This window comes from Alexandromys fortis, unplaced genomic scaffold, assembly GCF_014885135.2.
Source record: "Alexandromys fortis isolate MF-2015 unplaced genomic scaffold, M_Fortis_MF-2015_v1.1 scaffold_97, whole genome shotgun sequence".
Lineage (NCBI taxonomy): Eukaryota > Metazoa > Chordata > Mammalia > Rodentia > Cricetidae > Alexandromys > Alexandromys fortis.
The window spans coordinates 3,872,652-3,897,918 of record NW_026067981.1 but is presented as its reverse complement, the minus strand read 5'-3'; the positions used below and the strand labels follow the sequence as shown (position 1 = coordinate 3,897,918).

At 43.9% G+C, this 25,267-nt stretch overlaps 1 protein-coding gene across 1 annotated transcript in view; it reads right to left on the bottom strand.

The window, feature by feature from the left end:
• Adcy10 (adenylate cyclase 10) overlaps positions 1–25,267 on the bottom strand; it is a 67,575-nt gene that overhangs the window by 17,199 nt on the left and 25,109 nt on the right. Inside the window, exons 13-25 of the mRNA XM_050158351.1 lie at positions 24,408–24,564; positions 21,961–22,153; positions 19,216–19,302; positions 17,655–17,929; positions 13,840–13,976; positions 12,491–12,616; positions 10,587–10,865; positions 10,075–10,362; positions 6,452–6,518; positions 5,974–6,205; positions 4,194–4,301; positions 3,573–3,748; positions 1,379–1,532 (exon numbers count right to left, since the gene is read on the bottom strand). Of these exons, the coding sequence (XP_050014308.1) occupies positions 1,379–1,532; positions 3,573–3,748; positions 4,194–4,301; positions 5,974–6,205; positions 6,452–6,518; positions 10,075–10,362; positions 10,587–10,865; positions 12,491–12,616; positions 13,840–13,976; positions 17,655–17,929; positions 19,216–19,302; positions 21,961–22,153; positions 24,408–24,564 (2,279 nt within the window). The remainder of the gene's footprint in view (positions 1–1,378; positions 1,533–3,572; positions 3,749–4,193; positions 4,302–5,973; positions 6,206–6,451; positions 6,519–10,074; positions 10,363–10,586; positions 10,866–12,490; positions 12,617–13,839; positions 13,977–17,654; positions 17,930–19,215; positions 19,303–21,960; positions 22,154–24,407; positions 24,565–25,267) is intronic.

Genomic DNA, 25,267 nt, shown 5'->3' with positions numbered 1-25,267 from the left:
ATGCTCTCATATGTGCATACATAATACAAAATTCATTTTATAAACTGCTTTGAAAAAATACAAGAGAATAGGCTAATAATAGATTATCTAATAATTCAAATATTATATGTTGGGGTGTGATTGTACAGGGGAGGGTTTTTAGGGCTTTTCTCCAGGAGGATGTTTTTTTCCTGGAAGTTCTCAAATTCTGTCAAAGGCAAGTCTCTAGGTACTTGTTAAATCACAAAGTTGTTCTTTGCAAGTTCCAGATTCCTGGTGTGAACATGCCAACTGCCACCTCAAAGGAAGCATGGTCACACGTGGTAGAGGGCAAATGAACAATTTACAACAGCAACAGTCTGACTCCTTGTGTGTGGACCAAGAGAACAGAGTCCAACTGTTTCAGATTGTGGGGCAGAAAGAAAACTCAAAGTTGTGTGGCTTGCTGGTGGTCCCACTGAGTATGGATGGGGTCTGGAAACTACTTTCTGGGTTCTCATCTGGTCCTTCTGTTGTCTGAAACTGTCCGTGGCTTGATTCCGTCTTTTGAAAGAGAGACATCCTTTTACGTTTAGCTTCTTCAGCTCACATTCTCTGCAGTATACTACTGAGTTTTCCAGAAGCATCATATGTGATACTAAACTTCAGTGGAGATGAAATTAACATCTAATAATCCAAGCAGGCCTAGTGGCACATACCTGTAATCCAGGTACTCAAGACGCTGCAAACTGGGAGGCAGCCTGGGCTACAGAAAGGCCTGTCTCAAAGAAACATAAATCTTCCTCAAGCAAAAGAAGACACACAAGCCATGCATGGTGGCACACGCCTTTAATCCCAACACTTGGGAGGCAGAGGTAGGTGAATCTCGGTGAGTTCAAAGCCAGCCTGGTCTACAGAGCTAGTTCCAGGACAGCCAGGGCTATACAAAGAAACCCTGTCTCAAACAAACAAACAAAATAAGACAAAAAAACACAGTGGTGCTATAAAGCAAAAGATATTATTAATATATATTAATATTATTAAGATATTTACAAAAACTTAATACAGTGCCCCACTTCTCATTGTATTTTGCTGCTGTTTGTAGAACTGTAGTTTTTCAATGCAAATGTTAATTATGTTGATATTCTCTTCTGCTGTCTAAGAATTTTAAGTTTTTTTTTCACGTTGTGTCCTATAATATCATTTCCAACTCGCAGAAGCAAAAGCTGTTTGACTCTTTATTGATTTCTGACCATGGAGTCATCTGGGGCCAAAGTGTTTGTTAGCTGCTGTCAAAACCAACCGGCCAGAGAGGCTTCCACTACGACCGTGTGATTTCCAATTCCCCACTGGGTTTGGCTAGGAGGTTTGTGGTTTTCTAAATGAGAATCAGCCGTTTCAAGGGCAGCTACCAACGTACCTGGAAATAATTTTGAGTTTCCAGTGAGGCATTCACTTGCATCATCACTGCCAGCCGGCCGTAGTACTTGTAGTGGAAAAAGAAATTCAAGCTATAGATCTTCCACAGTAAGGAGAAGCACGCAGACTGCAGGTAAAGTAGAGCCAGCTTCTTCCTGTCATGGGACGGCAGATGGACAGAGAAGGCCTCATCACCACCGGGCTCGCGCGTTCGAGCTCCCAGTGCCCTCCTGCTCATCCCCCCAGAGCCCTTACCTGAACTGGAGGCCCGACCCACGACTGACGACCACATTCACTTTTATGAAGCACTTAAGTAGGTTACATTGAATTGGCGACTTGATTTGAATTTCACCTTCTGTGTGAAATGGGGTCAAGCCATCCCCTCCTTTCCTAGAGACTCGAGTGGGATGATTGGCATCCGTGTACCTTTAGCCAGTTTCGCTTAATTACTGATACCTGACAAGAGCAGGTGTTTTTATCTAAACTCTTATGGGGAGGAGCGCTGGTTGCCGAGGACCCGGGTTCGATTCCTAGCACCGTGTGATGACTTACAACTGCCCGAAATACATTTGCGGTGGATCTGACACCGTCGTCTGACCCTAGTGGGCACCAGACATGCACAGGATACACAGACATACGTGTAGGAGAAACATTCACACAGATAAAAGGAATTTTTTTTTTTTTTTTTTTTTTTAAAAAAGCCCCATGTCATCACAAAATAGATATCATGGTCTCCATTTTATAAGGAAGAAAATGTGCTTCATAAAAACTTAGCAGGTTGGTTCCAAGCACTCATGCGCTCCCCTGCCTGTCCCCCAAGTGCCAAGATTACAGAAATGAGCTCCCAGCCCCACTGGTATCTTCTTCCTAAATATTCATTGTAGTTTATCTATTTGTTTTGTACATTTATAGGTACATGTGATACCCACACCTACACGTGTGTATAAGAGCATATCAGATCCCTCAGAACTGGAGTTACAACCATTTTTGGGATACATGGTGTAGTAGTTTGAATGCAAATGTCCCTCACAGTCTCTGGCATCTGAACTCTCAGTCCCCAGTTAGTTGGGGAAGCTTAGAAGATGTGACCTTACTGGGGGGCGTATGTTGCCAGGGGCTGGTCTTGGTGCCATGTTCACAATGTGAGCTCTTAGCTGTTCCTCCCGCCATGCCGCATGCTTGCTGCCATGCTCCCCAATACATGGCTTAGTTTTTGTGTACTGAGATCCAGACTCTAGTCTTTATGGTTATTCAGTAAGCATCCTTAACCGCTGAGACATCTTCAGCCGTTCAATCACTTTTTTATTTGTTGTTCATTTGTAGACCAAATCTTAAATTAATGACATTTTAAATTAATGAGCACCCATCCCTAATGTAACCCTTATCAAGTTCATAGAAGGCTGGGGAAGTTTATCCTTTGGCAGATGTCCTCAAGGCCTGCTAGTCTTCTTTGAAGTATCTTAGTAATGCATGGAAGAGGGAATGCTTGCTGCTGAGGTTCTAAGGAACAGACACTGGTTCCGATATCTGATTCTGGATCCAGAGGAGAGTCATTGTTTGAATAAGAAAGAGACTTGGTGCTCACTTTGTGTGGTAGTTTGAATTTAACTGCCCCCCAAGCTCATAGGGAGTGGCACTATTAGGAGGTGTGGCTTTGTTGGGGGAAGTGTGTCACTGTGGATGTGGGCTTTGAGGTTCCATGTATGCTTAAGCCACATCCATTGTCTCAGTTCACTTCCTGTTGTCTGAGGGTCAAGATGTAGGGCTCTTAGCTCCTTCTCCAGCACCATGTCTTCCTGCACACCACCATGTCCCACCATGATGATAATGGACTGAACCTCTGAAAATGTAAGCCACCCAATTAAATGTGTTTCCATGATAAGAGTTACCATGGTCATGGCGTCTCTTCACAGCAATAGAAACCCTGACGAAGGCCACTTTGTGAAGGATCCCGTATTTTATCACCTGGAACTCTTTGACAAAGGCTGTTTGTGAAGTGCTCTAGGGACCCTGGCCCTGGCCAGCAAACCCTTACCGAATCTGCCTCCGTACCATCCTATAAGTGATCAAACCAAACACGAGTGTTCGAGCTACGGGAGCACCACGCCATGAGAAGAGACTTACACTGTGTGGAAACTCTTCTCATCTGGGGAACGGAAATGAGACCCTCCACTTTCCCCAGCTCCTTCCCTTACCCTGGCACCGAGCCCTCCTGGGGATGCTGGTTCATCAAGTGGGAGAATCTGTTCTTTTCCACGTGTGTTTGGAAAAGCAGGGTGATTAAGTTGGTTGGAAATACTCGGTCGAGAAGTTTCAGTGCCTTTCGCAGCATTTTCTTGGCAAGTACCATCTGCCCCATATTAAAAGAAACCTAAGGGAGATGGGGAGAGAGGGAGGAAAAGCATTCTGTGTTCGACTGTAGTCAGTGTGCTCTAGACTCGGTGTGCTCCAACAATAAATGTGGAGGAGTACGTGTCTAAAAAGCAACAGAATCTTCCTGTTCTTTGACATAGTATTAAAAATAAATGTTTATTGGGGGCCTGCACAAGGAAGGCTGCAGAGTAGGGTTTGGCATTGAGCTGTGTATCATAAAGGCAATGTTTAGTCATTTATGTGCACTGTTTCAAAGACATTTCATAAAGATGTCAGCCTACTTGGCAGGAAAGAGATCAAGTTATAGCGAGTCAAGAAGCTTGGGGTTCTAGAGTCTTGGGCAAGGATCTGTGCCAGCAGGTGAAAGGAGAGTATGGGATACACACAGATGACTTCTACTCCTTCTGTGGATTGCCAACTTTAAGCCTCCAGTGGTTTCTTACCTGGGCTTTGAGACTATAAAATGTAGCATATTCAAAGGCCTGGCTCCAAGAATCTTCATTCATCAGAGTTTTCAGCAACCGCTCTCCCTCACCCAAATACATGTATGCCTGCAACCAACCAGCAAAGAGAAGAAACGTGATGACAGAGGGTCTATTACATCAGTTACTACGGAAGCAAGGGAAGCTGGAGCCACTTCAATTCCCAGGCCATCCCCATGCCTGGTCCCATTGGGTATACTGGGCCTCTAGACAGAAGCTGGGTGAGTATTTTAGCTTCATGTCTACCTCTGGCTGCTAGATCTAGCAATCACTTCTTTTTTGTTTCATTATATACATATAATTACCTCAGTTCCAGGGGCATGTTGCCATGGAAACTTAGAATTTTCCTAGGGGAGTGTTAACTAATGTTGGTGGTCTCAAGTTTGTCTGTGTGATGGTTTAGCCAAGCTGCAGGGAAACAAACATGAGGGCTATAGGACTAAAATCAAATTCCCATCAACCAGGAATCCTAGACATATTTCTGTACTCTAAAGTGATGTTGGACAGCAAGGCACAAACCACTGGGGAGTTGCTTATCAGGACTGTGTTGAAAATGAAACATTTAGGGCTGGAGAGATGGCTCAGAGGTTAAGAGCATTGGCTGCTCTTCCAGAGGTCCTGAGTTCAATTCCCAGCAACCACATGGTGGCTCACAACCATCTGTAATGAGATCTGGCGCCCTCCTCTGGCGTACAGGCATACATGGAGGCAGAATGTTGTAAACATAATAAATAAATTTTTAAAAAAGAAAATGAAACATTTATTCTAAGAATGAACCCAGATCATGCATGTAAGTCCATTTTTCTCTTCCCTGGACAATTTCAAAAGGGCCAATATTTCATTAATTAATGAAAGATTTGCTTTGTAACCTAGGGTGGTATTGAACTTGCTATGTAGCTCAGGCTGATTTCAAGCTTGTGACTGTCCATGCCTGGCTTGGTTGTAGTGCTATAATTATATAATATTTTAATATAATAATAATAATAAATCAATTATTAATTACTTTTTTTTTCAAAACAGGGTCTTGTGTATCTTGCGAGGCCATAAACTTGCCATATAGCTGAATCTGGCCTTGACTAGATCCTGATCGTCCTGCCTCTACCTTCCAAGTACTGGCATCACAGGCACATGCCCCCATGCCATGATGCATGATGATTGTGGTGGTTTGAATAGAAATGACTCCTGTAGACGCATGGATTTGAATACTTGGTCATTAGGGAGTGGCACTCTTAGGAGGTGTGGCCTTGTTGGAGTAGGTGTGGCCTTGTTGGAGGAAGTGTGTCACTGGAGGTGGGCTTTGGAGTTTCAGAAGCCCAGTGGCTCACTTTTCCTGCTGTCTGCAGATCTCGGTATAGAACTCTCAGTTCCTTCTTGAGCATCATATTTCTGTCTGTGTGCCACCATGCTTCCCAACATGATGACAATGAACTAAACCCCTGAACCTGTAAGCAAGCCGCCAGTTAAATGCTCTCCTTTATAAGAGTTGCTGTGGCCATGGAGTCTCTTCACAGCAGCAGAGCACGGACTAAAATAATGATGGTACTTGAAATTGCTCTAACTCTCTTTTCTCAGTCCGAGATCACGTCCCTTCTCAGCAATGTGATTTTTTCTAAGGAAAGGGCTGCTAACAGGGATCAACATGAAGTCGTACAAAAGCACACAGGAGCTGGACTCTGGCTGTGTGTCTGAGTCTTAGGGGTGGAAGAGGAGGAGGAGGAAGAGGTGTAGAACAATAGCTTACCTTATAGTTGTCACCCAGGATGAGATAAGCAGATGCAGTTTCTAGGAAGTAGTACAGGGCTTTGTTGTTTTCTCCTAACGCTACAAAATGTTGGGCCAGTGGCAAGATGACAATCTGGAGCAGCTCCTCACACCGGCATGATTCTGATGGAATGATGTATTCTGGAGACGACCTCATCTTTATGATAACGTTGTCAAAGAAATGTAATATTGCTTCCTTTGTTTCCATGTCACTGTTTAAATATAAGAATAGGTAGATCATCTGTAGATTACAGACACGGCACAGATTTTAATATGAAATTATCTTTGAAGACTAACAAAGATCCAGTGTTGCTTTCACTGACCAGATGCACCAGGCAGCCCCTACCAGTTTTCCTATGTACTTAAGAGGCCTAAAGAGCTGACTCAGAAGTGACCCCAAGGGTGATCTCATGACCACTGCTTCTGTTCTTGCGCCTAAAAACTCCATACGTGCATACCTGAGGTTCTCAGGGAATTTGTATTTCTTATGGAGCTCTGACTTAGACAAGATGACGTCCTCTTCAGCTAGAAAATAATTGAGCAAATGAGACGTTTGCCATTCACCAAAGACTCTTATTCCCTTTTCCCAGCAAGGAACCATATTTTCCAGTCCATCACCGCCCCACCCCAGGCACCTCAGCTTAGAAAAAGCCATGTGGTTCTTTTCTCTGGTAGAATCAGATCATATGTGATGGGTGTCACTTCTGAAGTAGATGGGTTTTTACCCTGTTCTTTCCTTAGACAGGATTGTAGCTGGTTCTGAACAACCAAAGGAAAGCAAAGCACCAACCAGGAGGAGCCTGAGTCTGTAGCTATCTGCCAGACCACTTGTCAAAATTTTAGTGGATTTTTTTGTTTGTTTGTTTGTTTGAGACAGGGTTTCTCTGTAGCTTTGGAGCCTGTCCTGGAACTAGTTCTTGTAGACCAGGCTGGTCTCGAACTCAGAAAGATCCACCTACCTCTGTCTCCTGAGTGCTGGGATTAAAGGCATGTGCCACCACCACCCAACTTAGTGGATTATTACAAAGGCTGGTAAATAAAGTCCCATTCCATTGTGCTGATCCCACTGAAATGCTGGTTTGTTATAGCTGATAACATTATCCTAACCCACTTAACCTACAATAATTAAAACTACAGTTTAACAATCATAAAGTAACACTAATGTGTCCTAAAGAAATCGAAATTTAAATACATACACACACACATACATATATAAGTTGTTTTGAGATGGGGCCTCATGTATCCCAGGCTGCCCTTGAACTCAACTTGTAACCAAGGATTGTGGGAGAATGGTCTGTATTCTGTCAATCATATTTTTAAATAAATGCTGATTGGCTGGTAGCCAGGCAGGAAGTATAGGCAGACAATCAGACAGGAAGTAGAGGCGGGTCAAAGAGAACAGTCGAATTCTGGGAAGAGGAAGCCCATTCCTCTGCAGTAGTGACCCATCCACAGAAGAAGGAAGATGTGACTGCCTTACTGAAAAAGGTACCGAGCCATGTGGCTAACCATATACTAGAATAATGGGCTAATATAAGTTATAAGAGTTAATAAGAAGGGCTGGAGAGATGGCTCAGTGGTTAAGAGCATTGTCTGCTCTTCCAGAGGTCCTGAGTTCAGTTCCCGGCAGCCACATGGTGGCTCACAACCATCTGTGGTAGGGTTTGGTGCCCATTTCTGGCCTGCAGACATACACACAGACAGAACACTGTATATATAATAAATAAATAAATATTTAAAAAAAAAGAGTTAATAAGAAGTCTGAGCTAATGGGCCAATCAGTTTATAGTTAATGTAGAACTCTGTGTGATTTCTTTGGGACTTAATGACTGTGGGAACTGGGCAGGACAGAAACCCTCACCAGAAAAGGATAACCTTCAACTTTGCATCCTCCCGTCTTCTTCCAAGAATTGGAATTGCTGGAGTGCAGTGCTAAGATTCAAACTCAGGGCTTTGAATATGCTAGGCAAGTACTCTGCTGACTCTTCCTACATGGTCTAGAAAACACAGATACTCTAATGAAGCACTCTAAAGGTTAACTTAAGGAGATAAAGTCTTGAACTAGACATCTTCCGTCTAATGAGACTTCAGTAGGTTGGAAAGTCCCATGGGGAGAAGAAAGCAGCCTATCCCAGAGCATTTGCCAGTGGCAGAGGTAGGGCAGCCTCCTAGCAATAAAATATGACTTCATAGGTTTGTTTTGCTTTGTTTTGGACAGTGTTTTACTATCTAATCCAGGTGGTCCTTGAGCTCTGCAGGCCTCCTACTCCCTATTCTCCATCCTCTTGCCTCAGCTTCCACACACCTGAAGAGAACTCTTAGTTAATCAAATGAAATTTGAAGGTTCTGTGCTCTTGTCCTTACAGAACAGATTCCCCGACATGTGTGACCACCATCCTGCATGTGGAGCTATGACAACATTCTTAGCACACTGCATAAGAACCCTACCCCTTGAACGCTAACCAAGCCTTTGTAGTCTGTGTAGCTCCATCTAGAATCTCATTTTAGATGGCGGCATTCACTGTGTCTTGGTTTCTTGGTACAGATTTTAACTTCAGCAGCATTCTACACATGTATTAACTTCGTTTTCTCTGAGACAAGGTCTCTTGGAGCCCAGGCTGGCTTTATACTTGCTATCTAACCAATGATGACCTTGAACTCCTGATCTTCCTGCCTCCTTGTTCCAAGTGTTGGGATTACAGGTATGTACAACAATCAGTTTAGTTTTGTAATAGTAATAAATATATTTTCAATTTTGAAAAAAAATTGTAACGTCAAGGATGATAAGTGATGGTAGTCAGCAGGTGGTGACAACTGGGTACATTTCTCTGACACCTCATTGCCCTGGGGAATGAGCCCTACCACTGATGAACCATCTTCTGTGTGCCTAAGTCCTTGGAAGACTTGACTCTAAGATTTCAAACTTAAAGATGGACCCTCTTCTTTTACATTATTTACTTGAGTAAGTGGGTGTATGCGCCACAGTGTGCTTGAAGACATCAGAGGACAGCTTGTGGGAAGCAGGTCCTTTTTATGATTCATGTAGGTCCCAGGGATCAAACTCATTTGCCAGGTTGACAGTAGTCGCCTCTCTCCTCTGAGCCATCTCAAAGTCCCTGATATCTGTCCTCTTCCCGCCCTCTTGAAAATGGAAGGCAGAGCTGGGGTATGACTGCACATGACTGTAACACCACCACTCAGAAGTTCAAGGCCAGCCTGGTGTAAGTAGTGAGTTCCAGGCTAACAGGGCTATATAATGAGACCCTGTCTCAGAAATGAGAGACAGAGAGAGAACTGAAGGGGGAAGAGAGTTAACTGAAACTAAAGATGTATATATGAAAAAGCCACATGGAAACCTACTATTTTGTTAGCTAATTATTTTTAAAATAGTTTGAAGGGAAGTACCCTTGTATGAATGGAAAATGTTGCCACCACAAGTCATAGGTTGTTAAGCAGAAATGCCAGAACCAGGTGTGGGATATCTCCTATGGTCAGCAAGGATCCAGAGGTTCCCTCCCCCAACAATATAGGCTATTTCCATTTATTTTAGGTAATAGGATAACCTATTGTTGTTGCTTTGCTAAAATGACAAAGTATCAAAATGCCTTCTAAGTAGCTCTGCTTATACCCATAGCTTAATGCTGCTCTCGGTCTTGGTCAAGGTCTGAGTAGGTGATGACTGAGCAGAGACTCAAAGCTGGATAAAGTACCGAGCATAAGTGGCTGTGGCGTGCTCAGCCCTAACAGAGACATCTGTTTTGACTCCTCAAGGCTCAGGGGACATCGTGGAAGTTAACCCACGGGCCACCTCACTGGCTTCCATCCCTTGCTGGGAGACACTTTGATTTTGGCTCAGCTGCCCTTTGTTTGCAGATGTATGGAAGCCCCAGGGAGATGGACTCCGCTACTCCAGCTGCACTGCCAGCTCTTTCCTGCCTCGTGGACCTGTCGCATGGCTTGTGTCCCAAACCCCGGGGGTATTGGAGCCTTTAAGGTCCTGACCCAATCAATCCATACACATTTTAATCTCTAAAACGTCCAAGCAAGAGCTGGGATTGGTTAGAAGTGAATTAAATTTTACTTTTATATCCTTGAGACTTTGCCATCTTCTTGACTTTATCCATATCCAAGGGGTTGAGTCGGCTTTCCACTATGAAATGGTGGTAAGGAATGAAGTCCCTGTTTCTGCAGTGGTTGCACCGATGGGCGTTTGCCTCCAAAAAGCGGGCACATTTCAAATGCAAGACCTTTTTCTGGTCCTTAAGCCAGAGTTCATAGGCCGTTTTCTGCATTATAGGTCTGCAGAAGCGCAGGATCTGGCACTCAATCACCTCTCCTTCCTTCTCACGGAGTTCCTCTTCATCACGAGCTAGAAGGAGAAGGAAGGACTCTTCAGCCAGGCAGCAGGCACCAATCCAACCGCTCCTTCCTAACACATTTTATTTTTGGTAGGTTGTTTTTTGTGGTGATGGGGTTTGAACCCTGGGACACTGTGCATGCTAGGTTAGTGCTCTGCCTCTTCACTCCAGTTCTCTTATCTAGACATGCCTTTAGCCAAGGGGGAAAGACAAATGTTCTCCAGGTACTACTCACCTAACCCCTCGCTGGGCTTCAAGGACAAAGAGCGATAATGCACCTCAAGTGTGGTCACGTTTTGTTTTAGGGCTAGTTGAAGATCTTTGCTACTCCGGAAACAATCAAAAATATTTGATTCCACAAGGGTGGCCAGGGCCTTAATCATGGTCTTCATGTTCCAGCAGGGGAGAATCTCAAACAACAGCTCTGTGGTGAAGGTTAGGCCAATGATGGCAGCACATCTCACCAGCATCTGATGGGAAAGGCTCATGCTGTCCAGCTGGACCAGAGAGATTTCTGCATGTGGAAAGCCACAATGGGACACTATCATTATCAGATGCATTCTAGAGATAGATGACTGTCCAGAGCTACGATTCTGGTTTATAGAAACCTAGCTAAGCAAAGTCAAAAAAGATAATTGCTTAGTACCCAGTTTATAGATACCCCTCATACTGGAAACATACAAGATGCAGTTTCTATAGTCTGTCTACATGACATGAATAAGACTTCTCCAGCTGCCCCTCTGTCTTCACTGACTCTTCTTTTCCATGGATCTGCCTCAGGAGTAAGCATAAGGCTCTCCATATCTGCTCAAGGGATTTATTTCTGCTCATGACACCCATTATCGTCTCTATTGCTTTAGTAAGGGCTGAAGAGCCCAGAGTGCCATCCCAACTCTTCATCTAAGCTTGGACATAGTTCATGTGTTCCTGGTCTTTAGATTTTGTTTTTGAGGTATGTGTGTTCTGGGGCCTAAACCCAGCACCCCCAAGCTTGCTTCACAACCTGCTCTACCACTAAGCCACATCCCTGACCCCTTCTTAGAGACTTTTTTTAAAAAGATTTTTTTTACTTACATGTGCTTGTTTGTGTGTGTGCACTTAGAAGTCCACATTGAGAGCCCTCCTCAATTACTCCTCATCTTACTTACTTACTTACTTACTTACTTACTTACTTACTTACTTACTTTTTTGTTGTTTTTTTGAGACAGGGTTTCTTTGTGCAACCATAGTTGTCCTAGAACTCACTTTGTAGACCAGGCTCCACCTGCCTCTGCCTCTCAAGTGCTGATATTAAAGGTGTACACCACTATTCCCAGTCATTTGACTTTGTGAGATGAGGTTTATGGTATTAGAATGAGAATGGCTCCCAAATGCTCACATGTTAGCCTTCTATTGGTGGAACTGTTTGGGAAAGATTAGGAGGTGTGGCCTTGTTGGAGGAGGTGTGTCACTGGGAGTTGGCTTTGAGCTTTCAAAAGCCCACACCATTCCCAGATAGCTCTCTCTATCTCCCATTGACGGATAAGGACGTAAGGTCTCAGCTACTGCTCCAGCACCATGTCTGCCTGCCGCCATGTTCCCCTCTGTGTGATGGTCATGGGCTCTAACCTTCTACAGATATGAGCCCAGGTTTAAATGTTTTCTTTAATGAACTGCCTTGGCCCTGGTGTTTTGTCATGGCAATAGAAAAGTAACAGGTCTTTTTTCTTTTTTTCATGGAGCCTGATACTCACCAATTCAACTAATCTGGTAGACCCTAAGTCTCAGTGAGCCTCCTATCTTTACCCCCTCAGTGCTGGTGCTAAAACTATGTGCCACCATGCCTGGTGAGTTCTAGGGATTGAACTCAGGTCCTTCCTCTAGCCTGGCACAACAAATGCCTTACCACCTCCCCAGCTCTTCATATTTCACTTTTGTGCATTTGAATAAGCATTTGTTCAGTCCAAAACATGTACCAAGAGAAGGAGTCTCCTAACTAGAGGGAGAAAAACCATATCCACTGTATAGCCTGCCTACCACCTGGGCAATGCAAAAGCAAGTACTCAAAGAGCTTGGTTATCATCTTTCTTTAGGCAGCCATCCTAGATGAGGCAAAAGTAAAACCTACTGAAAAATGAATGCAAGTTCAACCTCCTTTACCTTTCAGTGATGCTGGAGGGGACAAGTTCTTTAGCCTGACACCACTTGCAAGGTAACAGACTTCCTTACGTCCCTCAGATACCAAAGTATAAAAATGCGTGTCTTCTGTCGGCCTAACAGAATTCTCTATGGGGAGACAAGAGGGCAGGAAAGTTGAGAATCATTTTCCTGTCTTCAAAAAGTCTGATTTCCCTGAAAACTTGGAGAAGAAACTCAGGTGAGAAAAGCTGAATAGACATCGTGGTTCACCAAATGTTCTAGAACATCTCATTTTAAATAAAACTGATATATGAGAATCTAAATTAACTCAAATTATTTTATGTTCCTTTCCCACCCTCCAAAACAAGAATTGTACTATTGGTGTCTCCATAGTACTTTTAGCTTTACAAAAATGGGGTTCCCAACAACCTAGACTCCATCCTATCACACGTAGTACATAGAGCTCTGTGCTCATTTGTATGCCCACTGGCCTTGTAAGGGGACATGGCTATAACCAGGGGGAGATTTAAAATGGTGAGGGTTCTGAATAAACATGCCTACTATGTTGGTCTACCCAAACGTGCTCCAAAATGTTTACTGCTCAAGTTATTCCTATAACACTTAATGGGTGAGGTACAAATGCACTGGTAAGTAAAGCCAAGTTCCTCATCTCCTGGAGAGGAAAGTCACGAGCCCAAAGGCTGCCAGGCGGAAAGCAGCCCACCAGTGAGCACGAGCAGTACTAGACAGTTCACAGCAGTATAGTTATTAAAGACTTTCAGTGTAATATAATCTGTGAGGGTGATCAGCATGAGTAATGCATGCTTCCAGGCCTCTTGGTGCATAAAACTATGGTGACAGATATCCAAGGAATTAACCAAAACACCAGGAAGAGCGAGCAAGAGCTAACAAGCAAAGAGTAACATGTTAGGATAAAGCCAGATGAAGGGCTCAAAAAGACCCTGATGCGGCCCTTACATTTCCCCATGTTCTTGGTGTATATTTTTGGGTTTTGTTTGTTTTTTTATTCCCCCTTTTTTTTGGAGGGGGGGAGAGGATCTCAAGACAGGGTTTCTTGTAACCACTCTGGCTGTCCTGGGCCTCACTCTGTAGACAGGCTGGCCTTGGACTCAGAGATCCAATTGCCTCTGCCTCCTAAGTGCTTGCACCATTCCTGCCTGGCTGAGGTGCGGATCCTTTAGCCCAGCCCTGGAAGTCTAGGTTAGTTGGATTTCCTTCGTCTTCTTAGGATCTCAGATCTAGTGCTTTCTTACACTCCGGAAGCCCTCTTCTATGGGCTAGCCTCAATCCTTGCCACCTTGCTCTGCAAAAAGACCTAGTGACAGAGTAGTCCTGAGAAAGCCACTTACTGAACAGGTTATTCCAGGTCACATTGGTCTCTTCCTCAGACTCTGCTTGTTGGAAAAGGAGAACTCTGTGGTGGTCGAGGTTCTTCAGCAATTCTTCACAGTAAAGTGGGATCCCACAGCTCCCCTCCACCAGGTACCTGTAGGGAGAACAAGGCGGAAGGCTCATGGAAAGAAACAGCTGTTGGTCTAGAAAGCACTCGTTTTCAAGTCTGGGGATTGATTTTTCTTCTTTTTGCTTTCCGTGCTAGGCCCTGTGTGTGCGAGGTGTGCGCTCTGCCGCCGAGCTACATTCTCTTTCGTATCACAGTTTAAGTTATGTGACAAATGAGTGTTTCCAAAACTGAGCCGGCATAATAAAGCACATCCTCTGGCTTGCTTCTCTTCCTCATGCTGTAGGTAATAATTTTGATTCGCTTCGGTTAATTCTGTCAACATTTCTTTAAAAGATACAAACAGGTCCTAGCAACATGGCTCAATGGTTAATGACACTTGCTGCACAGGCCTGACAACCTGAGTTTAATCCCCAGATCCCGTGTAGGAGGAGCCAACTCTCCAGAGTTGTCCTCTTGTCAACACACACAGAATAATAACAAACTTAATGTGTGTGTTGTGTAAACAGGAGCCTGCTAACACTGTGTCATGGGAGAGAGAGGGGCTAATGGGATCCCACCTTTCCGTGAGGTTTTACATGTTGTTAACGGGGGAGGGAGAGACATTCCCTTTACATAGCCACTGGTGAAGTACCCATTCTCCTGTCAACAGCCCCTCCCCCATGCAGCCTTAATGAGTCTTACAGACATATACACACATCCAAGCATATCCAAGCCAGGAATGTGGAAAGGAGGTTCTCTGGTGAAGAGAAAACCGATCAATAGGAGGAAGAGTTGGACAAGAGACATTAACAAGGTTGGCGTGAACTTAATGTACATAATATACACGTATAAAAATGTCATAATGGCCAGGCAGTGGTGGCACACGCCTTTAATCCCAGCACTTGGGAGGCAGGTGGATCTTTGCAAGTTTGAGGACAGCCTGGTCTACAGAGCAAGTGCCAGGACAGGTTCCAAAGCTTCCCAGAGAAACCTTGTTTTGCAAAACAAAAACAAACAAAACCAAAACAAACCAAAAAAAAAAAAGAGAAAAAGACATAATGAAACTCATGTGTAATTAATAGATGCTAATAAAACATACACACGTAGATTCCACTACACACACCTCTCATGTGCCTCTTTTTAAAATAATGTTTTCAGTTTTGCATGTGTGGGTGTTTTGACTGCATGTCTGTCACTGCACCACATGCATGCCTGATGCTCTCAGTGGCAATTGGATCCCCTGGAACTGGAGGTACAAACGGTTGTGAGTTCAGCAGATGGAAGCTAGGAATCAAACCCTGTACACTCTGGAAGATCAGCCAACACTCCTAACTGGTGAGCTATCTCTCAAGCTCCTGTCTTACGTTTTTGTTAGGTAAAAGTGTACTAGGTTATACCTCAGTTTTTCCAGGCCACAGTGAGTCCGAGTCAACACTTTGTTAGCAAGAGTTTCTTATTCCCCTTTGTTACTACCCCCGCCATCTACTGAAGGATTCACCTACTTTACTGAACTTAACCACGAAGGGATGAATATGTGAGTTGCTCCTAGTGTTTCACTAATATAAGTTAAGGCCTCAAGGAAAACTTTGTCCATCATTTAAAAATTTTTTGTCAGACATTTGAGATCTGAGATAGATCCCTAGAACATTTAGTATTGGTAGATCAAATGGTGTTTGGCTGGGGACTTAGATCAGCAGCAGAAGTGCTTGCCTTGTATGAATAAGAGACTTGGTTCAGAGAGAGAGAGAGAGAGAGAGAGAGAGAGAGAGAGAGAGAGAGAGAGAGAGAGAGAGAGAGAGAGAGAGAGAGAGAGAGAGAGAGAGAGAGAGAGAATGATTGTATACACTTGTAATCCTAGAGAGAAAGAACACACACACTTGTAATTTCAGCACTTGGGAGGATATGGAAGGTGGATACCAATTTAAAAGTCAGGCTAGACTACATAATAAGACCTTGTCTCAAAAAAAAATTCCTTAAATAGGAACAAAGAGATAACTCAGCAGATAGGCATTATGCTGCTTGAGGACCTGAGTTCATATTCCCAAACTCATGTAAAGAGCTTGGAGTGGTCAGGTCACACATGCAGACAGGATTGGTATTAGCTTTTAGCCTAGCTCTAGGTTCTGTGAGAGACCTTGTTAGGTGGAGAATGACAGAACAGGCTACCTGACATCTTCCTCTGGCCTACACACACTCATGGATGTATGTACCTGCATATACATGTGCATATTCATTCACACATACATAGATATACCCCTACCCACACATGTATACATGCACACGCACAGCAAAAAAGACAAAAACAAACACCAAAGGTAGAAATAATATTTATAGTTACATACACATACATATATGAGAATCACAAACACCCTGCATGCGTATATGTGAAATACATCGCTTGAGTTGTACTAAGTGAGCCCTTATCCCATGCATCTTTCTTCCTTAAGCAGGGTAACCTAAATAGAAAGACCTAGTGTTAAGTGTCTGTAATCTCATTATTTTGGAAGCCAAGACAGGAGATTTCTATGAGGTCAGGGCACAGTGAACATCAGCCCAGCCAGGGCTGCATTGCAAGATTCTATTTCAAACAAATTGAAACAAAATGAAATGAAAACCAAAACAGAGTGGAACAGAATGATAAACACCAGCTAAAGAGCCATGGTCTAGTTGTTAAGGGGGCTGCTGTCAAGATCCCAGTGGAAGAATCACTGACAATCTCAGAACACTCATAAGAGTGTGTTTTCAGCCCCTGCCTCTGACTAAGAACCCCACCAGCAACCCCTCTCTCGCCAGCCACATAAGACCTTGCTGAGCTGCAGGTATGGTTTGTACGACTTCTCTTTCCTGTCAATTTCCAAACACGTATAACCATGCTCTTGGTCACTGCTCATCAAAGAAGGCTGACCACACCTAGCACGAAGAAAGGGAAGCAGATCAACTAAGCAATGCTTGAGGAGGTGTGATAGGGTCCCATATCAGGGAGGTGATCAACACGTCCTGCAGCCCAACCCAGGGAGAGGAGATGGCTCTTTCGGTAAAGTGCTTGCTGCATAAGCCTGAGGATCTGAATTTAGATCCCCAACACGCATGTAAAAGCAGGGTGCTGTTGTGTGCTGTGGAATAATCATCTCATACACTGTAAAGCTCAAATTGGTTTAGTAAAATGCTGAAGTAAAGGCAGGGCAGCCAAACTAAGGATGATGGAAAGGATAAGGGAGGAGTCAAAAGAAACAGCCAGATGCAAGGGAAACATGAGATGAACGTGCCATGCTAATAAAGGTACTGTCAGAGCATAAATAAGAAATACGGGTTAACTTAAAATGTAAGAGTTAGCTAGTAATAAGCCAGAGCTATTGACCAAGCATTTACAATTAATTATAAGCTTCTGTGTTGGTTATTTGGTACTGGCAGCTGGAATCGGGACAGAAACATCTGATTGCAGTTGTGTGCATCTGTAATTCCAGCTCTGGAGTGCCAGAGACAAGAGACTCATTGGACAAACTAACTGAACCAATGAACTGAGAGTTTGGCGAGAGATCATGGCTCAAAAATCAGATGAAGAACAATTAAGGAGGATACCCAGCATTAGCCTCTGGCCTCCACATGTATCCACATGAACATATTTATAACACACACCACAGCCTGAGGGATCTGAGAAAGTTCAGATCTGGGGGATCAGTGCCTAGGGAGGGTAAGAGCTCAGGATAGGAGGAGGTTACTTACGAGTCCAGCTCTCTGGGGATACTGCTTACACTAAGGTCAATGCAGACCTTATCGCGGATTTCCTGAGGCTGCATGGCACCAAGAATGATATACGTGGTGTTCCGGTTCTTCATTATAGCATTGGCGGCCGCACAGGGACTTTCAGGGAAGGGAGACAGGCCCATCACAATGAAGATGGGCATGGACTGGATGAGCTTTTCTATGAAGGCCCAGGAGGTTCCGTCCACAAACTGGGCCTCATCGATGATGAAAACAATCCTTTCTTCTCTCACTGTCTGGAAAAGGGAGAGAAACAGGGACATGCTTGCAGACTCTGGGATCTTGTGCACAGGTGGGGAATGTGTAGTCATTGAGTTTTTGGTTTAGACTTTGTAGATCAGGCTGGCCTCCAAATTACAGAGATAGATACCTCTCAACCGTGTCTTCAGTCAGGAATAAAAGTGTGTGCCACCACGACCAGCCAGTAGTGGCTTTATAAAGAGAAAGCAAGGGAAGGAGGGATGGGAGAAATGAAGGTAGGAAGGAAACAGAAAGCACTAAAGTCAGTGTGACTCACCCCTGTGATCCCCACACTTGGGAGGGAGACAGGAGGATCAGGAGTTCAAGGCTACCCTTCCTATCATGAGCTCAGAGTCAGCCTGAGCTAAGAGACCTTTTTTCAAAATAAACAAAACCCTACAGCATAACTCAGTGGGTTGAATTCTTAGTAAAAAAAAAAAAGGAAAAAAGATCATGTAAAATTACAGGATAATTAGGGTTATGGGAGTATCTGCAAACTCAAAGGAAAAAAAAAAGCAAAACAGAAAACAATGCTCATTACATAAAAATAATGGCCAAAATAATGGCCATGTCAGCCAAAAGTCATTTTAATCTACTGACAAATGATCCTGGGAATATGATTTTTTTCTGTAACACATGCACAAACACCATGGGCTAGGTAGTGTGTATAGTCCTGATGGAGACAGATCTGCTCCTGACACTGCTGGTGGCTTGTGTACTTTGGTTTAAACTCTGGTATAGGTTACAGTTTAAATAGATTGTGTATCCTTTTTCCTGTACAGATTACTACTAGTCTTAATTATTCGTCCACTCATTAAACATTTAGTGTATATCTATTGGGGTTGTGCACAGCTCCAGCAGATGCTGGAGACATGCAATAGACCATGAATGCATGGTATCCTGTTTCAGCCTCTCAAGTCCTAGGATCATGAGTGTGCCACTGTGCTGTGTGTGTGTGTGTGTATACACATGAGTGCAGGTGTCCACACAGGCCAGAAAGAGTTGCCACTGTTTCTTGTGGAGCTGGAGTTGATGTGGGTGCTGGGAACTGAACTCGGGTCCTCCTAAGTACTGAGTCATCTCTCCAGCTCCACTATAGCTGAATTCTGAACAGATTCAGCTCAGGTTTGGAAGGACGGGGAGAAGGAAGCACTGGAGGATATGGCTGTCACATGCTTCTAGTGTTCTTTGCCAGCAGAGTCCAAGTCCCTTGAGGCAGCTGGCTTTGTGACCATTTTGTCCAGTTTCCTCCCCCAGTGGAGTGACCCACAGGTATTCTTACTTGCTCCAAGATCTTCATAAACAGCGCTTCCAGTTGCTTTTGCTTTCTTAATGTGCTCATCTTGGACATCTCCCGGGAAACAGGGAACTGTGCAGAGAGCAGAATGTGAGCAGAAGGAAACAGAGACAGGAGCGACGAGCCAAATTGTCTCCGAGCAAATCACAGCAACCGTTCTGAAGTTTTGGATGCTCAAAGGCTACTCCCCCCAGTGCCCTCCCTGGCTTGAATCCTCTGTGCCACTGAATAGAATAGCTTCAGGACAGAACAGGGCACATGCTATCTTTATGTTTGATGCCACTTTTGACAACAGGGTGATTTTGATCCCTAAGTCAAACAGGACAGGACAGTACGGTTATGACAGACATACAATTCCGTAAGTGGTTGTTTGGGTTTTCCTGGGCATGGCATTTTTAGATACCTCCAGTGTCTCCCAAGAACATGGTACCGGGGGTGTGGCTGTGGCTCAGTGGCAGAATAAATGCTTAGCAGTGTGAGGCCCTAAGTCCACCCTTAACTCCTATAACTAAATAAATAAATGTAATTTTTTTTTGTTTTCTGAAACAAGTTTTCTCTATATAACAGTCCTGGCTGTTCTGGAATTTGCTCTGTAGACCAGGCTGGCCTAGAACTCACAGGGATCCGCCTGCCCCTGCCTCCTGAGTGCTGGGATTAAAGGTGTGCGCCACCACTGACCACCAATAAATGTAAATTTAATGTGTGTTGTTTCATGTGAGTTAATTATCTAAACTTCAAAACCCTTATATTTATAAAGTGTTTATGTGTAATAGGGAATTGCATTATCATCTTGGTTTACCTGAATGTCTTTAGGACTTGAAATGAATCTTGACTGAGTGATTAAAAAAGATTTATTTTATGTGTGTGTGTTTTGCTTGCATGTATGCATATGTGCCATGTGCATGCATGCTGCCCACAGAGGTCAGAAGAAAGTATTAAGTCTCCTGAAACAGGAGCTACAAATGGTTGTGAGACACCATGTGGATGCTGGGGACTGAACCCAGGTCTCCTGCAAAACAACGAACGGTCTTAACGGAGTCATTTCTCTAGCCCCTCGACTACAGGTTTTACATATTTGTTTTTATTTATTTTTATTTTATTTTATTTTTTTTTGATTTTTCGAGACAGGGTTTTTCTGTAGTTTTGGAGCCTGTCCTGGAACTAGCTCTTGTAGACGGGGCTGGTCTCAAACTCACAGAGATCCGCCTGCCTCTGCCTCCTGAGTGCTGGGATTAAAGGTGTGCGCCACCATCCGGCAAAGATTTATTTTTAACTATGTGTGTTGTATGTATTTATGTGTGAGTCTGTGCACATGGAGGCCAGAAGAGGGCATTAGATCCCCGGAGCTGGAATCATAGGCACTGGTTGGTTGGTTGTCAGCTGCCTAGTGTGGATGCTGGAAATTCAGGTCCTTTGCATCAGCACTACTCCACGCTTTAAACAGATGAGCAGTCTCTCTAGCCCCAGATGACTAAGTTGTTTTTAAAAATGAATATAAATGCGGTTCAAGGAGAATGGAGAGACATTAACACTTGGATACTGCAGGAAGCCTAGGAAAGAATAAGAAAGGTGTGCTGGCTAGTTTTATGTCAACTTGACCCAATCTAGAGTCATCTGAAAGAAGGGACCTCAATTGAGAAAATGTCTCTTGTAAGATCAGCCTGTAGTCAAGCCTGTAGGGCATTTTCTTAATCAGTGATCAATAAGAGAGGTCCTGGGTTCTCTAAGTGCTCTGGAAGAATCGGCGGCACTCTAGGATAAATTTTAGCCTTGCAATTGCAGAGGAGTCAGCCTCTGGCAAACTGACTCCAACAGCTTAGCCAAGGGCTCTTTTATTGTTATATAATTTACATCTTTTAGCAAGTCAGTTTCTACATACCAAAACCTGTTATCTGAAGCTCCCAAAGAGACAAATGCCGAAGCAATTCCTAGTCACAGGACATCTCAGTTTGCTGAATCCTCCTGTCACCAAATGTTGCATAGGCTTTGGAAACTTTAGGGAATTCCCAGATAAATTTTACATACTTCAAACAAAAGGTACAGGACACAAGAGGTAGCCATCACAAAAGGCAGGTCAAAGTCAGGAGCTAACACTCCATCAAACCAGCTGCAAAACTCGGAGTGAACTCTCTCCAAGTTCAAGAAAGCAGGCTGATGGGTGTGGTGGTGCAAGCCTTTAATCCCAGCACTTGGGAGGCAGAGGTAGGCAGATCTTTAAATTCGAGGCCAGCCTAGTCTACAAAACAAGTTTCACAGAGAAACCCTGCCTTGCCGGGCAGTGGTGGCATATACCTTTAATCCTGGCACTTGGAAGGCAGAGGCCGGCGGAACCCAGTGAGTTTGAGGCTAGCCTGGTCTACAAAGTGAATTCCAGGATGGCCAGAACTGTTACACAGAGAAACCCTGTCTCAAAAAACCAACAAAAGCAGACAGAGCAAGCCATGGGGAATGGGGAGCAAGCAGCACCCCCCATAACCTCTGCATCAGCTCCTGTTCTTTGAGTTCCTGTGTTGACTTCCTTTGATGATGGGCTATGATCTGGAAGTGTAAGCCAAATGAACCCTATCTTCCCCACCTTGGTTTTGGTCATGGTATTCCATCACAGCAATATTAATCTGACTAAAACAAAGGCTAAAGGCACATGAAGTCATATAGCATCAGACAGGAGCTGCTGTGCTTGGCCCATACCTAATTTTTTTTTTTTGCAGGATTCTAATGCAAGCTAGTTACCTGAACATGGAAGATGTCATTAAGAAGGCAGTGGAATTTATCATCCAACAGCATCTTGACTTTATTCTGCAGATTGGTCTGTCGTTCTTTGTAATGTTTACAAGTATCTAGACCTAGTACATTAGCCATGAGTATCTGGATGGTATAAAAATTTTGATGGAAGCTGATCCTAGTCAGTGCAATAGCAATAGCCCTGTTCATAAGACAATCGAGAATCAGGAGAACATTTTAAACACAGTCCCTGGAGAGAGCAAAGGCTGGAGGGAAGTTCTGATTTCTCATGCTTAGCTGCAATGCTTAGCTGCAAGGACAGAGATTTATTGAGCTACCTGGAAGCTGTTTTTATTCCTGCTTCAGGTATCCCAACCTCCTCCATCGTTCCACGATGTTAACCTTGGTATCTTCTAGTCCTGCCATCACTGCCCTGCACCCAGGTCCCTTAGACTTGTGCCTATCCTGCTAAAACAGCATGCCACTTCCCGTGCCTGCTGTCAGTGACCCTCTGAAGACAACCCCTTCTAGAAACTTGAATAATATAGAGAACATTTGCCTGGCGTGTGTGAAACCTGCAGTTTGCACACGAGTATACCACCCAAAGCAACGCAAAACCTGAATAAAACAAAATGAGGTGAATCCTGCCTTTTTCTATTTAATGCTTTTCAGGGTTCCCATGGCCTATTTTGTGTGGTATACAGAGTGGCCAAAGCCTCCTTGTGTCTGCCTCACTCCTTTCTGCCTGGCTATCTACCATTACCAAGTGGATGGGAGTTTCCTATACAGCCGGGGCTGTGTCTCCTCTCTAGGACTTTACTTTCCGCCTGTCTAGAGATGGCGATTATTGGCCACAGCCCCACTTCTGCAATGGCCTCTTGGAAGACTTTCCTGGTGCCCTAAATTTAGGCTACCCAATTGTCTTTGCGTTCCTGCAATATTCTGCTGCCTGCCTCTGCCAGCACCCTCACCACACTCCTTGCCATCTTCTAAGCTCCTTGAGAGGAGGGACCATATAGCACTCATCCTCAGGGCACTGACACACTCAGGATTGACTTGTATTCCCCCAAATCATCCAACGACTGCAGAATGCGACCTTGTGTGGTAACAGTCTGGTCACAGAGAATCAACTAAGATGAGGCTGTAACTTGAGCTGGGAGTGGTGGTATGTGCCTGGAATCTCAGCATTCAGGAGGTGGAACTGAGAGGATCCGGAGTTCAAGGCTAGCCTGGGCTACATGAACCCCTGCCTGTGACTAATACTTAAGTAAACACGTGTACATAGAAAACACACACAGGGGGGGCTGGAGAGATGACTCAGAGATTAAGAGCACTGGCTGCTCTTCCAGAGGTCCTGAGTTCAATTCCCAGCAACCACATGTAATGAGATCTGGTGCCCTCCTCTGGCATGCGGGCATACATGGAGGCAGAATGTTGTTTACATAATAAATAAATCTGAAAAAAATTTAAAAAAAAAAGAAAACACACACAGGGAGATGCTGTGTGAAGTCAGAGATTTAGGTAATGTGTCTCTCCAAGCCAAGGAGCACCAAACATTGGCACGAAAGCACCAGAAACTAGGAAAGAGTAACAGGACAGAGTTTTCTTAGTCCTTGGGATTCCAACCCCACTGACACCAGGTTTGAACTCTTAGCCTTTCTTGTTTTATGATACTTTGTTGCAGTCCCCTGGTGACTAATAGGGCATTTAGCAGTTCTTGGAACATAGTAAGTATATAATGTAGTAAGTAATGCGGTGACTCAGTGTTTCTTGCTGTAATCATCTCCTTTTGAAACTGACTTTTCTTAGGCCTGACATTAAAGATGGATAGAAGTTGGATAAAAAAAAAAATAAGATTAACAAGCACTTCCTCCTTATATACCCCAGCATTTAGGAGGGGAAGACACGAGACACTGTTGTCATGATCTTGGTCATCGTTACTATACAATCCAGTCCCTCAGAGTGGCAGAGTGCTCTTCCCGAAGAGGGTCCTTAGGGAATCCTTACAGCCCTTCTTGGGTGAAGTATAGCATAAGTACGCAAGCTCTGCCCTTCAGATCGAAGGTCTAGTGGCCCGGCATTCTTTAGCCCTGTTCTCAAAACTAAAGGGCTTAAAGCAGCAGTTCCCTTTTGGGTTCCCCAGACAGATTCCAGCCGCGGTGGCCACATCTCTGATAGATGTTGTCATCTACCTAGACACTGAGGTTAAGCAGCAAGTTTTCAAGTCTCCAAGCATGCCCAAAAATTAAATTGAGGTCTCCAGAATCAGCCCCTTTTCTCTTAGTTTGAAACACTTATCACTAATTACCTATTCAGCTCCAAGGGTCAATAGCTCTAGTCCTCTAGTTTGCCTAAGGCAAGTTATAAGCAGGAGAAGACACCAAAATAAGGGAGATTCCTTTAAGGATGCCAACATTTCCAAGGTCGCAAGAAACTCAATTTCAAGACACACTAACCTGTGGTTTTCATGCCGGGAGGCCAGGTATTCGATCTCCATAAGCAAGTGGCTTTTGCCATATCCTGGAGATCCTTCATACATTAGAACTCGGCTGCAGTTCGTCATCAGAAAGTCTTTCATGGCAGACATGAAGTAGTCGATCTCCTTAACACGTCCTGTTGTTTGTTTGTTTTTTTAAAGAGCAAACCCATTGGCAGAGAATAGTTTAGAAATAGTTTTGAAAAGGCACACAGTGATACCCTAAGAATATCTTTGAAGTTCCATTGCTCATGGTACTTCTTTAGGGTTTGGTTGGTTGTTTTTGTTTTGTTTTGTTGTGTGTGTGTGTGTGTGTGTGTGTGTGTGTGTGTGTGTGTGTGATGTAGCTCAGGCTGGCTGGCCTCAGTGTTACTATGTGGCTGAGGATGACCGTGAAGCCCCCATCTCCTGCTTTCACCTCCCTGGAGCTGGGGTTACAGGCAGGTGCTTCTATACCTGACCTGAATTGTTCATGGAATTTCTTAAGGCTCTATGCAGTCTTAAATTTTTTTTTTAAATCTTTTCCTAAAGCTTTAATTAGCAAGGTGATTTTGCAAGCTTATTTGGTTCCTACAAGCTGTGAAGAAAAGTTCCTTTATGGTTGCTCCCTCACCCCACACCAGGCCAGGAATGGAACCCAGAACCTCTGGAATGCTAGCCAAATGCCTTACCACTGTAAGTAATATCTCTATTACCAAGAGACGGTATTTGTAAGATCATTACAATTTCATTTAATTCTCTTGTATAAAAATCGAGTTTTGAATAGGTTATACAACTAGGAATTGAACCAAGGCTCTTAACTTTAAATCCTATTTTTCTGTTTTCTTTAACGAACTGATT